This window comes from Canis aureus, chromosome 31, assembly GCF_053574225.1.
Source record: "Canis aureus isolate CA01 chromosome 31, VMU_Caureus_v.1.0, whole genome shotgun sequence".
NCBI classification, from domain to species: domain Eukaryota; kingdom Metazoa; phylum Chordata; class Mammalia; order Carnivora; family Canidae; genus Canis; species Canis aureus.
Genome location: NC_135641.1, coordinates 23,784,583 through 23,805,764, shown reverse-complemented (window position 1 = coordinate 23,805,764; position 21,182 = coordinate 23,784,583). Strand labels below are relative to the sequence as shown.

The 21,182-nt window shown below is 40.9% G+C and overlaps 1 protein-coding gene across 3 annotated transcripts in view; it reads right to left on the bottom strand.

The window, feature by feature from the left end:
* Positions 1-4,004: 4,004 nt before the first annotated feature.
* The window catches only part of DNAJB11 (DnaJ heat shock protein family (Hsp40) member B11), a 19,449-nt gene continuing 2,271 nt past the window's right edge, over positions 4,005-21,182 (bottom strand). For 2 of the 3 annotated variants that reach the window (XM_077879999.1, XM_077880000.1), the window contains exons 2-10: positions 18,033-18,189; positions 14,154-14,251; positions 12,091-12,223; positions 8,488-8,630; positions 7,616-7,698; positions 6,887-6,944; positions 5,653-5,764; positions 5,204-5,363; positions 4,005-4,455 (exon numbers count right to left, since the gene is read on the bottom strand). In XM_077879999.1, coding sequence (XP_077736125.1) covers positions 4,391-4,455; positions 5,204-5,363; positions 5,653-5,764; positions 6,887-6,944; positions 7,616-7,698; positions 8,488-8,630; positions 12,091-12,223; positions 14,154-14,251; positions 18,033-18,189 — 1,009 coding nt within the window. In that variant the 3' untranslated portion in view covers positions 4,005-4,390. Of the gene's footprint in view, positions 4,456-5,203; positions 5,364-5,652; positions 5,765-6,886; positions 6,945-7,615; positions 7,699-8,487; positions 8,631-12,090; positions 12,224-14,153; positions 14,252-18,032; positions 18,190-20,711; positions 20,873-21,182 lie in introns of those variants that run through there. The other variant, XM_077879998.1, reaches the window with a different exon arrangement.

Sequence of the window (21,182 nt, the reverse complement as noted above, 5' to 3'; positions counted from 1 at the left end):
CCCTGCTTCCCTGGGCCTCCGTGCTCATTTCTCAGGGACTCCTCCTCCAGGGAACATTCTCAGGACTCAGCCTAGCGCTAGCGCCTCCAGTCCCTTCTGCTGCCCCTCTGCACTGGCCCACATCAATGACATAAGCTGCAGGGGCTTGTGTGCAAGCGGCCCCTCCAGTGCTGGGACCTTAGGCTGATCGACCATCCCGGTTTGCCCAAGACTAAGGGGTTTCTGCGATGTGGGACTTCCAGTGCCAAAACGGGAAACGCGTCCCAGGCACAGAGGGAGGAGTCGGTCATCCTCGTGCTGGTGGGAGTCACACCGAGTACTGTGAGTCTTGCCTTTCACAGCTGCGGGAGCAAAGACCCGAGAAATCTGAGGCTTCCTGCTGTGTAAATGCCAGTTGGCTCATCACAGATGGGCGCTGGAGACACCTGCCTTTATTTCTCGTGAGGCCCTGCGGGTGCCTTGCCCCCCCCCCCTTTACTATTTAGTACACATCCCTCCTAGTACGTTCGGCAGAAATCCTTCAGCAGATACTCCTGTTTGGTTTCTAGTGAGTGTGGCGGATGGGGGGTGGGGGAGGGTTGTCACAGGTCAGAAATCCACACCTGTGGCAGGTCAATGAATGTTTTCCCCTGTTTGACATTGGGGAAAGACAACCTGTCAGTGTTTCAAAAAATATGATGTTTTACCAGAAATGCAAATCACTTCAAAAACAGTTCAGTCATATTTATTATGTAATAGCAATAATAACTCTTAGTCCAGGCTGTTATAACAAATCACCATGACTGACGCTTTAAACAACAAACATTTATTTCTCACAGTTCTAGAGGCTGGGAAGACCAAGGTCAAGGCGTTGGCAGGTCCAGTGAGGGCTCGTTTCCTGGCTCACGGATGGCCATCTTCTCGTGTCCTCATGTCGTGGAGGGAACATCTCTCTCAGGTGTCTTCTTAGAAGGGCACTCATCGCATTCAGGAGAGTTCCACCTTCATGACCTAATTACCTCCCAAGAGCCCTCTGAATCACCACTGAACACCATCATACTAGGGATCAGGTCTATGACGTTTTGGAGCGGGGGCACATTCACTCCATAGCAATAACTCATATTTAAAGAGTGTTTGTGGGGCACGCTTGGGTGGCTGAGTCGGTTAAATGTCTGACTCTTGATTTCAGCTCAGGTCACGATCTCAGGGACATGAGGTTGACCCCGAGCAGGGCTCTGCTCTGAGCATGGAGCCTGCTTAAGATTCTCTCTCTCGCTCTCTAAAAAAAATAATGAATGCTTGCTACACACCAGGTACTGTGGTAAGTTTCAAATACATCATGTTGTTTGTCAGAATCAGGTAGGGGAGGAGACTGAAGCTCAGAGAGGTTACGATATTTATCTGGGGTCACAGAGTTGATAATTGGCAGAGCCAGGGTTTGAATCCAGTCTCACTGCACACAGTCCACACTTGGACTCAGAACTGCAGACTTGGGGCTAAGCATGCACGATCATGCTTTGCTCAAGCTGAGCAAACACCTGAGAACACCACAGGTTCACAGACTGCAACTGGGGCACATCAGGCAGGCTGTCTTCTTCCTGGACCTGCATCTAGATCACTGAGGAGACTCTCAGTTTCTACAGCAAGCGTTAAATAAAAGATATCTGTGGACTCTAGGCATTGCCCCAAGTTTGGCCAGAGAATCTGAAATGCCATGATCCATCTGGATTCATATGCTGCCACCGAAATTCCAGGGACATGCCCATGGGGAATAGCCTGTAGCTACTTCTCAGCTCAGCCAGTTCCTCTTGAAAGTGAGTCACAGTGATAAAGTCTTGGCTTGAAACTTCAGACTTACCCTAAGGTTTGTGCTTCAAAGGCCACCGAAGAAATAAAAAACCCAGTGTGGTATTTTGAGTTTGGGTTTGCATCCCCTTTGATCAAATCCTCTGCGTGCTGGAGCAGACTGCTTGGGTTCAAATGCTGGCCCTACCACTTGGGAGCTGGGAGATGGAACTGAATTTGCTTATCTGTACACAGAGATTAACAGCCTCTCTTCCATATAACTGAGTTCATCCGTATGAAGTACTTGAACAGAACCTGGTCCATAGAAGCACTCCATAAATATTTTTTACTCAGTAAGAAGGCACGTTTTCACTGTTCCTCACTTGATAACTGTGATAGATAGAACCTTCTGGCTTAAAGAGAACATCCATATGACTGCTATACCCTCCCAAGCTAAAGAACCCTCTCTGCAAGGTTCCTGGACAGATGCTCTCTTTAGCTTACTTGGTAGGGACTAGCTGTCTCAGGGACCAGCACTTCAACTGTGGGTGGTGCTAACTTCTGGCATTAGTTACACCATAGTGCAAAAAAGCTTGGGCTTTGGAACCTGGTTTTAAGATCTCCCCATCATGTCTACCACCACTATTCTGCCCTAATAGTTTAGGGTGAGAAAAAATCTATAGAACTATGATACAAATCTTTCTACATTATGGTGTGCTTCAGATAAAGCAGTTAAAGTGAACTGAAGCTCAGTCAAATGAGAAAAGAATATTCTTAACTTCTCAAATCATGGCCATCTGGATCATGGATTAACAGGAGTAACAAAGCCCCATTAACATTCTTACTTGTAGCAAGAACATTATCTCCATAGGGTCTTTCTAGCCAAGACTAGTAGCTCTAGCTCTCAGTATGAGATGGACTCTTGCAAAAATCTAAGAAAGAGGGGAATGAGCAAGTCCAGGTAACGATCAAGAGTTCTCTTGGGCTAAGAAATATAAGGGAAATGATGATTAGTTCTAAAAAATGTTCGACTAGGTAACTCAGTACATAATGAACATCAAATGTACAAAAAGTCCACTAAGATATGAATTTACATGATTTCATTTGAATTCTAAGATTTCCAGCATTTCAAATAAGCCTTTTAATTTTGTTCTTTTCCTTCACAAGAGAACACAGTTCAGTTGTACTCAAGTCTGATTGCTGTTAAAAGTGTGCCACTGCTTTTTGTCTTGTTCTTAACTGCTCTAAATTGATGAAATTTTCATTTTTTTCTCCTTTTTCCACTCATTTTTGTATACCAGGGGCAAAATGCAACAAAAAGGCAAAGAGTAGTACTGGCTGCTTGAACAAAGGTAGGAATGCTGCTGGAATTACAGATGGCAGGAAGGTAGTTCTACACATACTGCAACAGAAGTTATTCCACACTACTGAACTGCTCACTAGCTGAGGCAAGAAGCCCAAGAGTATGTGAAAAGTAGTGTGATGGGCTGGGAGAAGAGTGAAGGAGGTTCAAAAGTCAAACAAAACATACTTAAGTCATGCGCCATCTGAATCAGGGGCCCCTCAGGGAGGCAAAAGTAATCTGCAGGTCTACTTCACATTCACATTTTCTAGGGCCAGTGGTAATCCTAGTTCCTAACACAAACCAAAGGCTTTTTAATCAGGAGGTCAACTGGGATTGTATATATGAGAAGTGCTTTATAAACAGTAAAGTATCCGTATCAGATTATTCCCAAATTAAATGAGAGGAGATATACTTTCTCAGGGACAGTTAGATCTTTGTGTAACCTGGACTCATGTAATCCAATCTCTAATCTACTCAGTTCCTTCAAGCTACTTTCTAGAAGATACTATTTGTGTTTAATTGGGTGTGTGTGGGGGGGTGACGGGCCTGGTTCATTACCAAAGTTGGGGAGCCCTTCTCCTTTCCTCCATAGCTTGGCTCCTGGTCTTGTGATCTTATCCCAGGAAATATGTACCTAGAAGCAAAGGGCAATGGACTGGACTAGGACTGGTACTCCTGAAATAGAACACACCGCTGCTAGCATGCACTGGTGTCCAGAGCACGTGTCACACCTCAGCCCTTTTGCAGGTTTGAGTGTCCATCTTGCCTGATGGGAGGACAACCCAACTAGCCCATAGGAAGCCAGGGGGGCACTAGGAGGATCAAGAGAAAGTTACCCGATGGAGATGGAAGGACAACAACGTAGCTAAACCAACAAGAAACAGGAGTCAAGAAAAAAATGACAACAAAATGTATTTAAAAACAGACTTCTCCAGTTGGTATTTTGAATGAAATGGCTAACAATTAACTCCGACCCCTTATATTGTGTTTCTTTTGCTCCTGGAGTCCTCTTGCAGCTTTAATTCTTGAAACTCAGGCAGCAGCACCAGACTTTAAATCCCCAAAGGGAGAGGTATTATTAAACCTTTTGCTGGTCATTCTTTTCTCAACACAAATGGACAAATTCTTAAGCCCTCTTATTCATCTCATGACGATCATTAGGAGAAACAAATTAAGCCAAACTTGCATATTGAAAGTAAGAACAAAAACACAAAAAAACCCTTGTAGATAATAAATATCGCTGATTCACTTATTTTAAACAAAGTCCAATTTTATTCACTCTTAATATCCTTGCAGTCCATTGTATACCTTCTGCACTGATCCTTGGTTCAGAAGCTGTTTGATACCTGAAGAAAGAATAAGTGATTCCATCAACAAAAAAAAGGGATTTCGCTTAGAGTTTAAAGAGATTTCATGAGGAGGCTCACAAAAGGCCCTATGACAACCACAGATCCGAGTTAAACAGATAAATAACCATGTTCAAGTTCATTGAGTGTGGATCCCCCCCCCCCATGGGCACACGTATGTCCAAGATGGCACGGCCCCTTATCTCCTTCTGTCTCTGAGGCACACATCCCACAAAACCCTATCAATGAGAAATGAGAAAATGGCAACCAAGCTCTTCAGTTGTCTTCCGTTCCTTCTTCTTTGTCCTCTTTTTAGTTCTGACCTCTTTCACCATTCTCCTTCCTCCTACTATTCAGGATGCACCAACTGGGCCCTTGCCTCAAGTAGCCATTGCTGATGCCACCCATTGTCCTCTAGCCCTTCTAATGTATATCCTTCCCTTTAACGTTTGGTCCAGCTGATTTGTTTTTATGTGATCCCACTTCACGCTCACAGCCACATACCCTTGTTGCCAAAGCCTCTTCACCCAGCCTTTTGTAACATGGTGATGAGATTTTCAATATCTCTTTTATAGAAAGGCAAGTTCATTTCCTGGTCCTGTGTTTGATGCCCAAGGTCACCAGAGTTTGTTTTTGTTGCCTGTCATCTCTAACCACTGTTTTCATACTCACAAACTGCAGACACGACACACACACCCACACACACACACACTCACACACACACACTCTTTCTCATTAGACCTCTCACCTTCTCTTGCTTCCTCTGTTAACTGTTCTTTTGGAAAATCCACATCAAAAGTGATTATCAAAGAGCCCTTGATGTTGTTGTTGTCAAAGTTGGGGAGCCCTTCTCCTTTCTTCCATAGCTTGGCTCCTGGTCTTGTGATCTTATCCCGGGAAATATGTACCTAGAAAGCAAAGGGCAATGCACCGGACTAGGACTGGTACTCCTGAAACACCACACACTGCTGCTAGCATGCACTGGTGTCCAGAGCTCGTATCACAGCTCAGTACAGCAGCAAGGGTGAAAAAGGGACAAGGGAAACACCATTAGGACGTTGTGAGCCAAAGAAATAGGTTTCCAAAGGAAAAGAAAAAACACGTAATCTTAAAACCACCCACACAAAGGTTTAAAAAGACAGGTTTTAAAAAGACAGGTTTTAAAAGGATGGGAAGCAGGAAAATTGGTCTGTTTACCTTGTGGCCATCCAAGTGAGTAATATCCATATCAAAGCCCACCAGAGACTCGACTAGTGAGATTGTCACGTTTGTATACAAATCATCTCCTCTCCTTTCAAATATTGGGTGCCTAAAAATAGAACAAGGCAAAAATAAAAAACTCCCATCTTTCTTTGGAAAGTGTTCCAAAAATTTTAAGAAAAATCTTGGTAAAAGATGAATACCACTCTTTTAAACAATGAGCATTTATTAGACACTCCTTTGTGTGTAGCGTTAATTGAAACCAAAAAGTTGTGTTAGGTTTATTAAATTCTATGCTTAAGGAGTTTATAAATCAGCAGAAGGCAACGCACATAAGTAAAACTAAAACTACAAGTAATCATATTATAGAAAAGAGAAAGACAACTTCTGGCAGTGGGGGCTGGGCAATGGGCATTGGAACAGATTTGGGAAGGTCTCTAAGGCTAGGCTCGAGGCCAGGTCAGCTGTAGATGCAGATAAGGTGGGAATGGGGGAGGGTGAGGTTGGAGTAAGAGGGAATTCTGGCAAAGACCAGGACTTGAGAAGGTACCAGGTTTACTCAGGGAACATCACATGTTCCAGGTTTTCTGGGAAGATATGAGAGAGATAAAGTAGGTAAGGAAACTTGGGGAAAAGATCTCTGAGATTAAGAGTGGTAGGAGGGGAAAGTCCTAGGCAGTGGGGGAATGTTTCTCCATATTTACATAGGAAAATTGTTCCAATGAATCCTTAGAAGCAGAAGTATCACTGCTTTCCAAAGTGGTAACAAGAGAGAAATAATAAACAGGAAAGCTTAAGTCCTGGGCAAAATTCTTGTATAATCAGCATTTCATGCTAAAAAGAAGCTGCATATTATGTAACAGAAGGTTCTTTCTATGTAAAGCCTCCCATTCCTTTGTGGTGCCATGCTTGCTCAGTCAAAATCTCAGGTCTCTCCTTGAGTCCCATTCCTGTTTGTCTCTCTTTTACAACTCCTTACTTGTCTTATCAATTCTTTCCTTCCAACATCTTTTAGATTTGTAGGTCCCAAGTAAATATATAACAGTTCAATCCTGGGCCCCAACCCCAAATTTTCAGTATTGCTGTAGTTACAAATGACCAATTAGGTAATGAAGGGCATGAAACACAGGGAAAAGCCTAGCAGTGTCCTGGTGGCTATCTATCTCTTTCTAATCCAACTCATCTGAAAAGCGGGGCCTAAAGAGAAGGCCTCCGAAATCAGATCACTTACTTGACAACTTTGATTCGGAACCGCAGGTCTCCTGGCTCTCCATCCACATGAGGCTCACCTAGTCAGAAGAGATGATGGTATATCGTAAGTCACACAAGACGAACACTGCAAATCTACCTGTAGTTTAGGAGAATTTTTAAAAGCTACTACCTTAGGTGTGGCCTATCAAGTCTACCTGTGAGAGCAATGTCTCTAACTGGTTATACCAAGTTTCAAATTATTAGTGAAGATCATCTGTGTCTCAGACACAGCGATAAATAACTTGAGCTGTTTCCTAACCAAAGAAAGATTGATTTCTTGAACCTAAGTCTTAAATTTTCTTTTTTTTTTTTTTTTTCAGAAACCTCAAAAGTGAGGTCTGAGAGCATCTCATTAATGCCAACCAGAGCTACATATCTTCTTTCATTACTGAGTTCAAATTAATCCATTAGGGTCTGAACACTCTAAATTTTGATATAACTTAGGCTACTAGATATCCAGTAAGTTACTGGATAGTAACTTTTGACTGTGATGTTCAAAAGGTAAACTGTAATGCTATGGCTTAATGTGAAAATCCATGAAGGTCATATAAGGCTTTCTGTGCCCTAAAACTGACCAAAGAGTATTGGAAATGATATATATGTTTACTAATGGCCATTAGGATATGGTGTGAGGTGGGGGTGGCTGGAATTCTCACGCACCTGGAGAACAGAAAATTATGACAATAAAACATCAATATCAGTATTTCACCTTCTCCAATAAAGGGGTACTCCATTCCATCTCTCACTCCAGGTTCTATTTCTACCTCTAGTGTTCGTTCTTCATTCACTAGTCTGAGACAAAGAGAATTTAGAAAGAAAAAAATGAAAATACAGACCAAATCCCAGATACAGATAATTAATTTTTTCTGTTCTATTTTTTTTTTTTTTTTTTCAGAGTTGTTTCTTGAAAGACTATTCCATACCTCTGGTTGGCAAAGCCATCGGAGATCCATTTACATCTCGTACATGCCAACAGCCAGGGCAAAGTTACTATATATTCTATAATCTTGTAACTGTGGCTTCTAAAGAAGCCTGTAGTAGACTGAGTACTTTGAGCTGAGTGATCAATAACAGAGAAAACTACTCAACACCTATGTAAATTTGCACCTGGAAGGACAGGAATCAGAAGCAAAGTATCCTACCTGATACTTCTCCTGATCCCACAAATAACTGATCTAGTTTATATATATATAAAACATACGGCTCAATTAAATAGTAGTGTTTATAATATAATCAGCAAATAGTACCTCTCTAATCTGAAATGTTAGCTGGACATATATAACTGCTCTAATATTCCAAGTGGGAAAAATGAAACACTGACATTTGAGAAATATATTCAGAATTAATGGGCACTGCTTATTAGTTCAGAAACACAGAAGGAGATATTTAGAAGAAATACTTCTGGAAAAATAAAAAGGTACATGTCTTCGCTCTGTCCTCTAGAGGTGGAGCATGAGAGAGAGTGAGAGAAAGGTGTTGGGAGATTGGGGAAGTAAATCTCGGTATGGACCATTAGCATTTATCAGACAAGTGAGATGATGAAAGTGTCTCTTGGTAGAACAAAGAAGGTGCTCCACTTACTTGACATTAGGGCACTCGTCACAGACCACCTCCTGGGTCATCTGGAAGCGCCCTGGGCCCAGCTGGGTAGTCCGCATCTCCTGCCGGCAGTTGCATTTTCGTTTGCCTGGAGCCTGTCTTGCCACGGGTTTGTTTCTAACTACCTGAGAAGTACATAAACAACATCAGCTTCTCTCTCAGTAAAAGAGCCTTTAGTCTCCTCAATTGATCAGGGCTGCCCACATGCCGGAGCTGGAACTTCCCTCCTCTGGCAAGCTACCCCCCAGAAAACCTAAAGCTGACAGAAGCCTTTGTGGAGTCACAAATCAGCCTCTATAAGAATAAAGCAGATACTTCAATGGCTCAAATTCTGGAGCTGGAGAAGAGAGTGGGTAAGAAGAGAACTGTAAAATAATACATATGATATCGGCATCTCTAAGGCACAACTAACCATGCCTGAGTTAAAGCAGTTCACAGAATTGCTATTTTTTAAGAAATCTGAGCTGTACGAAGCACAACCCCTGAAGAACCACTATGGCATTTGAAAGCTGGTCTTAGCTGTCACCATACAATTAGCTATGATAAATCTAATGAAAACACTTCCTTGTTTCGGGCAACTTGATCCAGGACTGTTTCCCACTGCTATCTCAATTCAGACACCTAACACGTAAGGGATACAATGATCACCTCTTTGTAATTGCTTGCAACCAAACATGCTGATCCCTCAAGGTTTGTGTGAACCAATCTGCATGAAGAAATGTGTTCCTGGTTTTTGCCTGCTTCATTAGTTAAACACCTGATCACAACGCATGAGTTCATGCAATAGGATGATGCAAATGCTTGCCAGAGAAACCCCTTAAAGCCTACCAATATATGGAAGACCAGGTCAATGGAATAAATGACGACAGTAAGAGTAGAAGAGACCCTCGATAGGACTTACTCTGAGCACCAAGCAAGGCTCTGATCACTTTTACATATACGAACTTGTCTGATCTCATAACAACCTCATGAAGTAGATCTGTTACGGTCTCCATTTTGCAGGGGAAGTAATTAAGAAACAGAAGGTTCAAGAACATGACCAAGGTCTGGAGGGAATGTGGGAATTAATTAGGCTCACCTCTTTTCTCCCACCTTAACAACCTATCTTGCTTTTGAAAGAGAGATAGAACGAATACTTTCAGTGCCCTTTCCCCATCCTTCAGACCAAACCACAGTATTAGAAGCCAGTGCATCTTCTGTAACTGTCCAGTCTTCTTTGTTCAACTATTCAGAGCAAAAACACAACTAAAGAAAATGCTTCTTGTCTAGTTGGTAGCTATGCATGGGCTACTGGCTTTCTCCTCCAAAATCCTGGAAAAACTAAAAGAAAACATGGATTCCAAGAAGCAATAATTATAACACACAATTTGTGGGAAAACTCCAGAGCCAGAAGGCTGTTTTGAACCAGCATGTGTATAATGTGGAGGCTACAACATGGGGCGGCTGCAGCTAGTGGGGGCCACTGAAGAGATGCTAGAGAAAAGCAGTTGAAGTTCTGCTCTCATCTCTCTCATGAATCGCCTTGGGACAAGCACTATCTGGCCTCTCTCCTCCAAAACAACAGACTGCATTCACCAAACAAGACCAAAAAAACCTCCAAGAACACAAATAAAACCACTATGCAAGGGCTTGCCCCCAAACGCTCTCCTCTGGAAAGAGAGTTGCTGATATCCATGGGGGAAATATGAGCTCAAAGTCCAAAGAAACATCTAGACACCTGCGGAGTCCAACTACATATATGTCCCCCACTTTCCAGAAAAGGCAACAAATAGATAAAATATATATATTTTAAGCAAATGTATTAGAGGAGAAAGACCAATAAGCATAGTTATATTTAAGGAGATAAGGGAGGACATTAGCAATAATATAAGAAATAATGTAAAGATCCAGTAGAGATATTATATACAAAGATATGAGTTGAAATAAAAACACAGCCAATGGGAGACTATTGGGATGGACATAATTGAAAACTGTTGTGAGCCAGAAGTCCAAAATAAGGCACTCTCCTAGAAGGAAGCAGGGAAGGCTAAACAACTAGAATGGTTTTGTATTGTGTTTTTAATATTTAAAAGAAAGTTATGAGCAGATAGATGGAGAAATGTCAATGAAGAGGACTATATATTTGCAAAAATAATGGGATATAAATTTTCCAGAACTAAAAAAAGAGAAATAACCTCAAATGAAAAGATCCCAAAGTTTTAGTAGAAAATATAGGTGACTTGTTTTCTGATTTTAGGGCAGAAACAAATTTCTTAGACAAGACACAGGGGCGCCTGGGTGGCTCAGCAGTTAAGCTTCTGCCTTCAACTCAAGCGTGATCCTGGGATCCAGGATTCAGTCCCATATCAGGCTCCCTGTGGGGAGCCTGCTTCTCCCTCTGCCTAGGTCTCTGCCACATTCTCTCTCTGTGTCTCTCATGAATAAATAAATGAATCTTTAAAAAAAAAAAAAAAAAAAGACACAAAAACTAAGCATAAAAGAAAAGACTGATATATTTGGCCATGCTAAAATTAATGACTTCTGTTCATTTTAAATAAATCTTCAATATAATGAAAACACAAGTTATAAACTGGCTACATTTGTATCACTTATTGCCAATAAAAGTTAATAAAAATAAACTATTCTTAGAAATCGATAAGGACAAAAAAATATGCGCAAAATATGGACATTTCACAAGAGAGGAAATAAATACGGCCACCAAACATATGAAGGTGTTTATCCTAATTATGAACTGAGAAAATGCAAATCAAGGCCACAATGAAATGATATTTCTGCCCACTTGATAGGCAAAAGTTGAGAAGTTTCACATTTCAGTTTTAGAGAGGTAGCCAATCTATAAGATCTCTAGTAGAAGTGCTAGTACTAATCAATTGAGAAAACAATATAGAATTATCTTGTACAAATGAACACTGGTTTCCATTACCCATGAATTCCACTCTTTTGTATATGCACCCAAGAGAAACTCTTGCTCACATGTACCTAGTTATATGTACAAGAATGTTCAAAAAGCACTATTAGGAAGTGAAAAACAAACAAACAAACCTGGAAATAACCTACATGCCTACTGATACAATGTGCTCAGAGTAAAATTCTATTTAGCAGAATTTTAGCTACAGCAACACCTACCGATCTTGGTAACATAATAGTGAGTGAAAAAAACCAGTCCCAGAAGATAATGTATGGTATGATAGTATTTTTACAAAGCCAAAAACAATAAAAATACAACAATATATTATTCAGGTATTTGTACACATGTAATAGAACAAACAAAGAACAGTGGCAAGGGAACAGTAAAGACAAAACTTAGGACAGTAGCTAGCTCTGAAGTGAGACAGGAATGGAACAGAGAAGTAGCATGTGGGTAGATGTAAGTGGTAGTTTTATTGTAGTTCCTGGACTGGGTGGTGAGTTCATGAAACAGTTAACTCTGTATCATAAACCAAGGACTAGGATTAACTCAAACTGACACATCTGATCACTCTCCCGACTCCCAAAAGACAGAGAAGGCACTCAGAAATTTCTTGTTTTTAGTCAAAGGAACAAGTTCTGGAAGTTATTATGAATAGCTGTATTGTTTGAACTTACTTCCACAAAATTTCCTGCATATACTTCTTCCAAAGTGACTTCTAGATCTACAATAATATCACTGCCTCTTGGAATATTTCTGTCTTGCTGACGAGGGGTTCCTCCAAACATGAAACCAAAATCTCCAAAGAAGCTGTGAATAAGTGTAAAATCATCAAGAAAAGAAAGCAGAGTTCACGTCTTCAATTATTTAGTTTTCTTCACATGGATACAATATTATGTCCTACCAATATACTGGATAAAAACTGACATTTTTAATACATTGGAGTCATACATAATATGCAATTTAAATTTATACAATATTAATTATATTGCCCTCTGCCACAAAAAATTTTTAATAAATATTATCCGGATACATATTACAGTGCACATATACAGTGTGCCAATGAATTCAAAGTTGGGCTTAATCAATGAAATAATAATCTGTTTTAATATCAAGGAATATCAGGATATAATGGCCTTACTGAGAAAGGGCACATATAAACTCATGTAATGCTGACTTTCATGATAATTTTGAACATTTGTATTATTCACTTTGTATATTCAGAAACTAGCTTTAGTTAAAGAAGCTATGTTCTGTAAAAAAACTCTTGGTTATATAATTAAGTAAGCTAAAAAAGCATCAGCCTTAGTAGAATTTTGGACCTTAAGATAAAGGAAGTTCTGTTCTCTACAAAATCAAAATCAATTTTTGTAAGTTATAAAAGCATCACTTCGAATTAATACAAACAATGCCCTTCAAATGTTCAAGTGTTCTAATCTTGACGTTAATTTTCGATGTTAAGAAACCTCAGATGTGGGCAGCCCGGGTGGCTCAGCGGTTTAGCGCTGCCTTCAGCCCAGGGTGTGATCCTGAAGACCCAGGATCCAGTCCCATGTCAGGCTCCCCGCATGGAGCCTGCTTCTCCCTCTGCCTGTGTCTCTGCCTCTCTCTCTCTCTCTCTCTGTCTCTCATGAATAAATAAATAATATCTTAAAAAAAAAAAAAAAGAAACCTCAGATGTTAGCATAATGATGACAACTAAGTAACTCCTTCTCACCCACCAACCAATCTTGGTGAATGGATTTCCTGAATCTTAAAAACAGAGAGGGAGGATTTTCAGGAGGTGGGGGTAGAGTACAGATGGAGCTTTCTTTCTGTCTGGTATCCCTACATATTGCTTCTCATAGCCAAGGGGAAGAGGACACTTCCTTAGTAGGCTAAAACAACCAAATTGATCCTAGGGAAAAGAAGGATTTCCTAATCATATTATTCACAAATCTTTACAAGTCCTGAAAAAATCTACTGTCTCCCCCAAATACTAAATGAGGGAAACTACTGTATGCAACAGTGATTCTTACTTCCTTTGGGAAAGGATTCACAAAACCCTTTAAGAATCTGAAGAAAGCAATAAACCCTCTACCCATACAAAAGCATACTCACATTTTTTGTTTATAACTTGATTTGGAACCCCAGATTAAGATCTTATGGCATCATCAGTGCATACAGATATTCAAATGCTCAACAAAGAGGGGTTCAAAGGGTGTGAGGGAAAGGTGTGTATTATTATTCCAGTCATTTAGCACTCCCAGAAAGCCATGCACAACTGGAGCAAAAGAGCCTCTACCCTAATTCCTTCTACCAATGCTGATTACCATATTTGCCACACTCTTGTTGATATAATGAAAAAGAGGCAGTTCTGGGTATGGGAATAGGAATTTCTCTCTCTCTCTGCTTATAAGAATAATTTTATGCATTAACAGTTTGCAGATTTTAAGACAGTGAAGAGACAATATATAGTAGTTTCCAACACATAGGGCCCCCAACATTGTCAGGGTCAATTTGATTGATACAATTGGCTGGATGGAAGCATTTTCAGTGCTACCTGTCTATTTTGGAGCTTTATGAAAATAGAAGAGTGTATTCCTGCAGGGAAGAGGATGATTAACCTTTTGGTCAAGAATCAGTTGAGCTGTACTCTTCATCAAAAGCTTCTCAACAAGGGAGCAAGGATAAATCTCTAATAAGCATCCGATGACCTATTCTCAGACACTAACACTTTACAGATGGGCAAATTACTCACTGTGAAAAAATGTCTCCATGGGAGCTCTGATGACCATCTTTTAATCCCTCTTCACCGTAAGTATCATACTGTTTTCGTTTCTCACTATCTGACAGAACCTGGGGACAAAAGCCAGTGGAAGAAAAGATCACGAGTTAGTAATAATGCAATTAAGATACATTCACATTTAAGGGTTTTTAAAACTCTGATAAGACTTTTGTGAAATGTAGTTTTCATTCTGTGTGGTATTAAGGCTGTATATATTTGCTTTAGCAGACTAAATTCTTCAATGCACTGTTCATTTTGGAACTTCCAGTTGCTCAATTCATGTCTTTAATTTAAATTTATCAAAATTCACCTAGTCAGATAAAAATCATATCTGAGATTAGCAATGTGGCTATGAAGGGGAGGGCAACAACAGGGAAGAGGTGAGATGAATTCATCAGGTTTATTTCCCATGCAGTTTAATTCTTGTGCTTGTGCTGTTCACCTCTATGACACAGTATCTCTCTGAACCATAGATTATGATATGATAGGACAGATTGTAATTAATGATGCAGTAAAATCTTCTGCTTAGGCCTACTTGTCCCTACCATATGGACCCCTATCCCCTATACACATTAGGAGACTGACAGGTCAAGGGAATCAAATGATAGGCCCTTCAGAAAGGTCTATACTATACTTTCATATTCCCTTCTCTATTTTGGGGGTATGTAGAAATTCACCTGTAGAAGAATGCTATCTACTATATATATGTTTAAGTTTGTAATTTTGAGTCTGAATTGCAGAGAGTGGGGAAAAAAAATTCACTGCTCTATGAAGACTGCTCAAGGTCAATTTCACAGCTTGAAAAAATTGGGCCCATTCCATATAAAATACTGAAGAATATAGAAACAAAATAAGCTTCCATACTCTTTAAAGTCTTTCAACATGCCAAAAAAAAGTAAAGGCTTCCCATCTATTTAGAGAAATCTGAAGTATATACACACATATAATTTTGACAACTAAATAACTTTATTCCTAATTTGTTATTTTAAAACTCTATTTAGACAACAGATTGAAGGCAAGTTATTTCAAACCCATACTTGCACTGGCTCAGGAAAAGAGAGGTTATAAGTACGATGGGGCTTGTTGCTCAGCAAAAGAAAGGGAAGACTTGCCTGGCATATATAAACAGGATACGCTTTTGGCTCGGGGCTGAATAATGTGTAAAGAGCCCCGAAAAAATTTTATTTTTCTAAATTTATCTTAAATGTTACAAGAAAGTGAGTGTATGAAAGAGAACATTCTTAAAAGCAAAGACAAATGGGTTACTTGACTAAAGGCATAATTGTTCATGTGAAAGGAGTGTTTGGGTAAATATCCTAAAAAAAAAAAAAAAAAAAAAATTAGCTACTTGAGGGAAGTAGAAATGGGCAGAGTTAACTTTAAAAACAAAAGCCTCAAACTCATTATTATGTGATCTGGATTTCCAATATTTTTACTTTCAAGTCTCTTGGGCTCTTGTCTTGCAAAGAAATGAACCCCACATTTGGGTCTATAAGAAACACCACTTCAAAACCCCTAAACCAAGACTATTTTAAAGTCAGCCTCTTTATGGGCAGCAGAGGCTTCTCTCATAACCCTCTCAAAACTACCCTTAAAGTTATCTATTATAATTCACTTCCTTTTCAGTTTTCTTCTGTCCAAGGAATGCAATTTTATTCCATGGTCTTAGAAACTATTTTATTTTCAAAAGAAAATAAAGGTTCTTAGTTGATTGGTCAATCAACCCAAAGTCTCAACTAATTAAAATGCCAGCAGTAATCCCAGCTCAGTAGAAAAGACAGATTTGTATTCACAAAAGACTCAACTGGGATTTTGATTCGTGAACACTAATTTATCTAAGGACCAAGGCAATGAAGTGAGTAATACAAAGAAAAAAGAAAATTTGAACCAGTGACTAGAAAGGTTCTTCGAGTTAAATAAACTGCAATCTCATGAATGATTTATGTATAGCCTGCTTAGGTCATAGCTAAACAGCATGGGAGACACTTATTTCTTTAGAGACAGAGAGAGTGAGTGAATTTGTAAGTGGTGGGTGAGGGGCAGAGGGAGAGAATCTCAAGCAGGCTCCACACTCAGCCTGAAGCCCAATACAGGGCTCCATCCAATGACCCTGAGGTTATGACCTGAGCCGAAATCCATAGTTAGATACTCAACCAACTAAGCCACCAAGGCGCCCCAACATGGTAGACTCTTTAAAGAAGATGGCAAATTCTAAGCAACAGCTTCCCTAAAAAATATTTTCAGTTCCTAGCAAACAATGGGAATATTTATGGGAAAAATAGTGCAAAATATGGTTTCCATATTATCAGTAAGAACCAAAATGTTACATATAATTTAAGAGTCCACCAACACTCTCAAATTTATTTGTGGGCTCCAGGTTAGAAATTTCCATCCTATGGGATCTTTGAAGGCATCAATAGAAGGGGGACTCCATTAGCTCTAGATCGCTCTCTATAAATCATTGTTTTAGTTTGGTGGATTCTTTAGGCTTTGGGACCCCTTCCTTTCAGCTTTTTCCCACTAAAAATATTTTTCAGATTTGTTTCCAGCCTTCTCACTAACCAGGGATTTAACTTGAATTCAGAAGTTTTAGCTCCAAAACTTTCAGAGTTAAATTATTTTACCTGTGCCCTTTCAGAAAATGGAATGTTATCACTACAGTGGTAACACTGTAATGTATACCTGAAATGTGCTAAGAAAGCAGAACTTAAATGTTCACATCATAAAGAGACAAGAAAAGTGCTAGATGTGTTAATTACATGGGCAGTGTCCTTTCACAATGTCTATATATATCACATCATGATGTACACTTTAAACATTCTATAATTTTGTCAATTACATCTCACTAAGGCTGGAACCCCTCCCCCACCCCAATCTCTTATTCTGTTTCTAGAGGAAAAGTGAATTGCAACACATGAAAAAAGCTAACTCCTAACAAATGCAAGATTATCAGAACATATTTGTAAAATTTTTTCCCATAGTGTTGAAGGAGTCTGTGTGTAACAGTTTTCAAAATAGTAAGTAATTTATTAAGCATTCAATAAATATTCCTCGGTGTTAGTAAAAATGAAAAAAAAAGAAATTGAGAATATGTCCAGCTCTACTATATTTCATGGTATCCTAGTGCAGATTAAATGAGATGATATTAATGAAAGCGTCTTCATCTCCTGATTAGAGGCTGCAAATTGTAAACTGTTGCTGTGTTTTGTTTGATCTGCACAAAAAAGAAAATTTTAAATTGAATTAGTTACCAACATTTTCCAATCAAAAGAATTACATAAAAATCTGCATTTCCACTTCTCTTGAAAAATTACACGATCTGGCAATACTGTGTTTCCATTTCTACATGTCAAAGACTAGCTGGGGTTGAGTAACAGCTGTCCCCTTGAGAAAGGGCAAGAAGACTTCAGTTTGCCACAGTCCTCATCAATCCCTGTTGATTCCCAACATGGAGGTAGAAGATCCACTGTCATGTTTTATCTCATAACTGCCCTGCATGTTCTGTGTCCCATTGCAGGCATGTGGATTTGCAATCCTCATTTAGATTTTGTTTCTATTTCCGGCTCTAGCTCCCAAACTGACTGATGATCAACCTACTCATTAATCTTTCAATCTTTCTTTTTTTCATCTTTTTCAACCTTACTCTCCTTAAAAAAACAAAAATACGAAAAAATTAGGAAATGGCATATGCTAATGTTAATATGCAATGTAGCAGCAAGCACTACTCTTATTTTTATCTGTAGCCTATTTTTTTTAAAAAGTGACCTGAAAGAAAGGAGTGTTACTCTGTGTTACATGGCCTTTGCTCTATCTGTAGATTTTGTTCGTACTTCATCCTTTTTCCTGACTCACCTCATAAGCAGCACCTAGGTCCTGGAATTTCTCCTGAGCTCGTGGGTCATCCGGGTTCCGGTCAGGATGAAGCTGCAGGGCTAGTTTCCTGTAGGCCTTTTTAATGTCTTTTATAGAGGCGCTGCGAGGCACCCCCAAGATCTTATAGAAATCTCGCCTAGGGAATAGGGAGGGGGAGAGGGTACTTCATTAAAGAGTTCTACAGTATGTTTTTAAAAGTGAAATTTTTTTCCTTTGCTTTTAGGTTTGTATATGAGCAAAGAGGTAGGAAAATGAAGGCATACATGTGACACACAAAAAAGAATGACTAAAAAGAGCCCGTCAGAATTAGTAAGGAATCTTACATATTGAAGTAATCACAATGAGAGGCCATGAACTTTTTGAACTTTGCTACAATTATTCAAAACATCTGTGGCATACTTCTCTTAGACCCTTTCAGACAAGAGAACTATTTCCTTATTTATGGTCACATGTTATTTTCAACCAGTAACTGTACAATCGAATTAACTCTCTCTTTTTTCCTTCCCTCTATTAGTGACTTCAAATGACTTCTGGCTATGTCCAAAGGTCAAATAATAACCAAAGGATGATTTTCTTTATTCAAAAAGATCACATCATGTAAAAGTTCTAACCGTAGCTTTGTTTAGAATGTTAAACATGAAGCAACTGAAATTAACTTCAGAGGTTAACATAGAAGTTAAGCCAAAATCCAGTTAAGAACTCTGAGAAAGAATAACCTCTACCTGGATGTAGGAGTTGTGGTGTTTTTTGCTAAAAGTGAGAGAAAATATCAATCTTGCAGTCATTTTTAGTGGCTATACTGGTTTGTCTTGGTCAAGTCGTAATTATAGACAGCTGCTGAAGCCCATATGCAGAAGCCGGTAAGTCTCAGCAGCTACAAATATGCATACAGCATGAGCAGGGAGATAAGGTACAGATTCACTGACCTCCTTGCAAGGGACTCTGCTAAAGTAATTATAAAAGGAGTATTTGCAAGAAGGGCCAATGCATAAAACAGACCATAATAAACTTCAAGGGTAGGGACTGTAGCCCATAGAAGACACCAATAAATATTTACTGAATGAAATGAATAAATAAGCATGCTCACAAAAACCTACTCCTTTTGCCAGAGTCATTTTAGCCATCAAAAATTTTTCTGAAAAAAAAATTATTCTGAAAATGCATTTCTCAACACAGGGAATGGGAAAGTTGTCCACAATGGACACACTACTACAGTAGTGATGGTGACTTTAAAATGCAATGGGGATAAAATGCATTGAGGTGCCAAGTGATATATGACAGAACATGGAAAAAATGATTTCATAAGTTCTTTGTTGCACTTTGGAAAGTCATATAATCATTTCAGGTCTAAGTCTGTAAAATTATCATCCCCAATGAGAATTAATTAGACGTTTTATCCTCCCCATCCCCCCCCCCCAAATCTGCAAACACCCCTAAGATCTAGAGACAAGGGACTAAATAAATCAAAAGGTTCACCAAAATTAATAACAAAAGAGCTGTTTAAAGAATGAGGCTTACTTAGAATATGCTTAATATAAAAATGGGTCAGTAACAGTCCAGAATAATCAGGGAAAAGAGAGCTGGCATAGTTCAGCATCAATGTTACAGTTCCCCAAAGACTTCTCTATAAAAAGGCTGGCGTTTAAAGCTACAGAATTAACAATACTCAGACTGACCCGTATCTTAGGGTATGTATGTGTTGCTTTAAGTGAAGTACTAACAAAAACATACTAAAAAAAAAAACAATAAAGCATTACCTAGAAGAAATCATTATTATTATTATTTAGCAATTTAAAATGTTTCACCAGAAAAAAAAAATGACAACAAAGTTTAAGCATATAAGCACGGGGGGAAAAGAACACTTTTAAGAAATAACAAGCGCTTTGAAGTTTAAAGCTTTGCTAAGTAGTATCCCCTACAGTGAGGGAAACTTAGGAATTGTTAGAAGCTAAGACTTCACTGTTTCCCCCATATACTCAAATGTGAGCCCGGCACGTCATATCCTGCGGTCACCGAGCTTTAGGATCGTAGATCTAAAAGGCTGCACGCATCCCTGAGGGTTCAGGTGGTCCTTCCTACTCCCTTCGTACGCGGGAGGGGGGCACCTTATTATCTTCATGATACAGATGAGAACTCAGAGTCACGAAACTCGCAGGTGGGGTGGGGATGCGGGGTCTCGAATGCCAGCTCGCTGTCTGTCGGTGAAATGCCCTTCCTGTTCCTGAGATTAGGAGGCTTCTCAGGAACGTGCCATGGAGAGGCCGTGAAGCAGGAGGGCAGCTAAGGCTCCGTTATCGCCAGGAGCCAGGAAGGACAAGCACTCTCCAGGGCCCGCCTCGCTGCCTCCATCCCATTTCCTTCGGCCCCGGCATGGCTCCCCTACCTGTTCTCCCTTGCTCGCTCAGCCTCGCAGCACCGCCGCCTCCCCCCCCCCGCCCAGGGGCTTGTTGCGGGCTGTCCACGTACCCGGTCCTCCTCTTCGGCTCAGCAGCACCCCGCGCCCCCCCCCCCCCCCACGGGCCGTCCCGCACCGCATCCACATCCCGCTGGAAGGGCCTCCGGCCCTGCGCCCCTCTCCGCCGCCCCGCACACCCCCTCCTCCCGCAGCCCAGACGCACCGACCCACCGGCCCCGTGCCCGCGGGCGCCCGGTCCTCACCCGGCGATCGCGGCCCCGAGGAGGTACAGCAGCAACAGGCAGAGGGTGCCCAGGTTCTGCGGGGCCATGGTCTCTCGGCGCCCGCCTCCGTGCCGGCCCCTCGCCCACGCGCTCCGCCCCGCCGCCGCGTCGGCTCACCGGCCCCCCACCCCCCGCCCGGTGCCCAGAGGCCGCCTCTCCCCGGGGTCACCCCTCGGTCCCGAGCGACGGCGAGCTCGCCCCCTCCTCGGCCAGTCCACTTCCCGGGAGTCCCGAGTCCCCGGGAGAGAAGCCCCGCAGCCGGCGAGAGCCAATCGCTGCTCGGGACATCACACGCGGCCGGCGCCGCGCAGCCAATCAGCGCGGTACACTTCACCTCCGAGGCGGCGCGGCCGGCCAGTTAGGCCTCCGAATTGCAGCCGCAGCTCCGGGCCAATTAGAGGAGGAAACGTCAGAGAGACGCGCCGCCGCGGGCTTCCGCTCGGCCCCGGT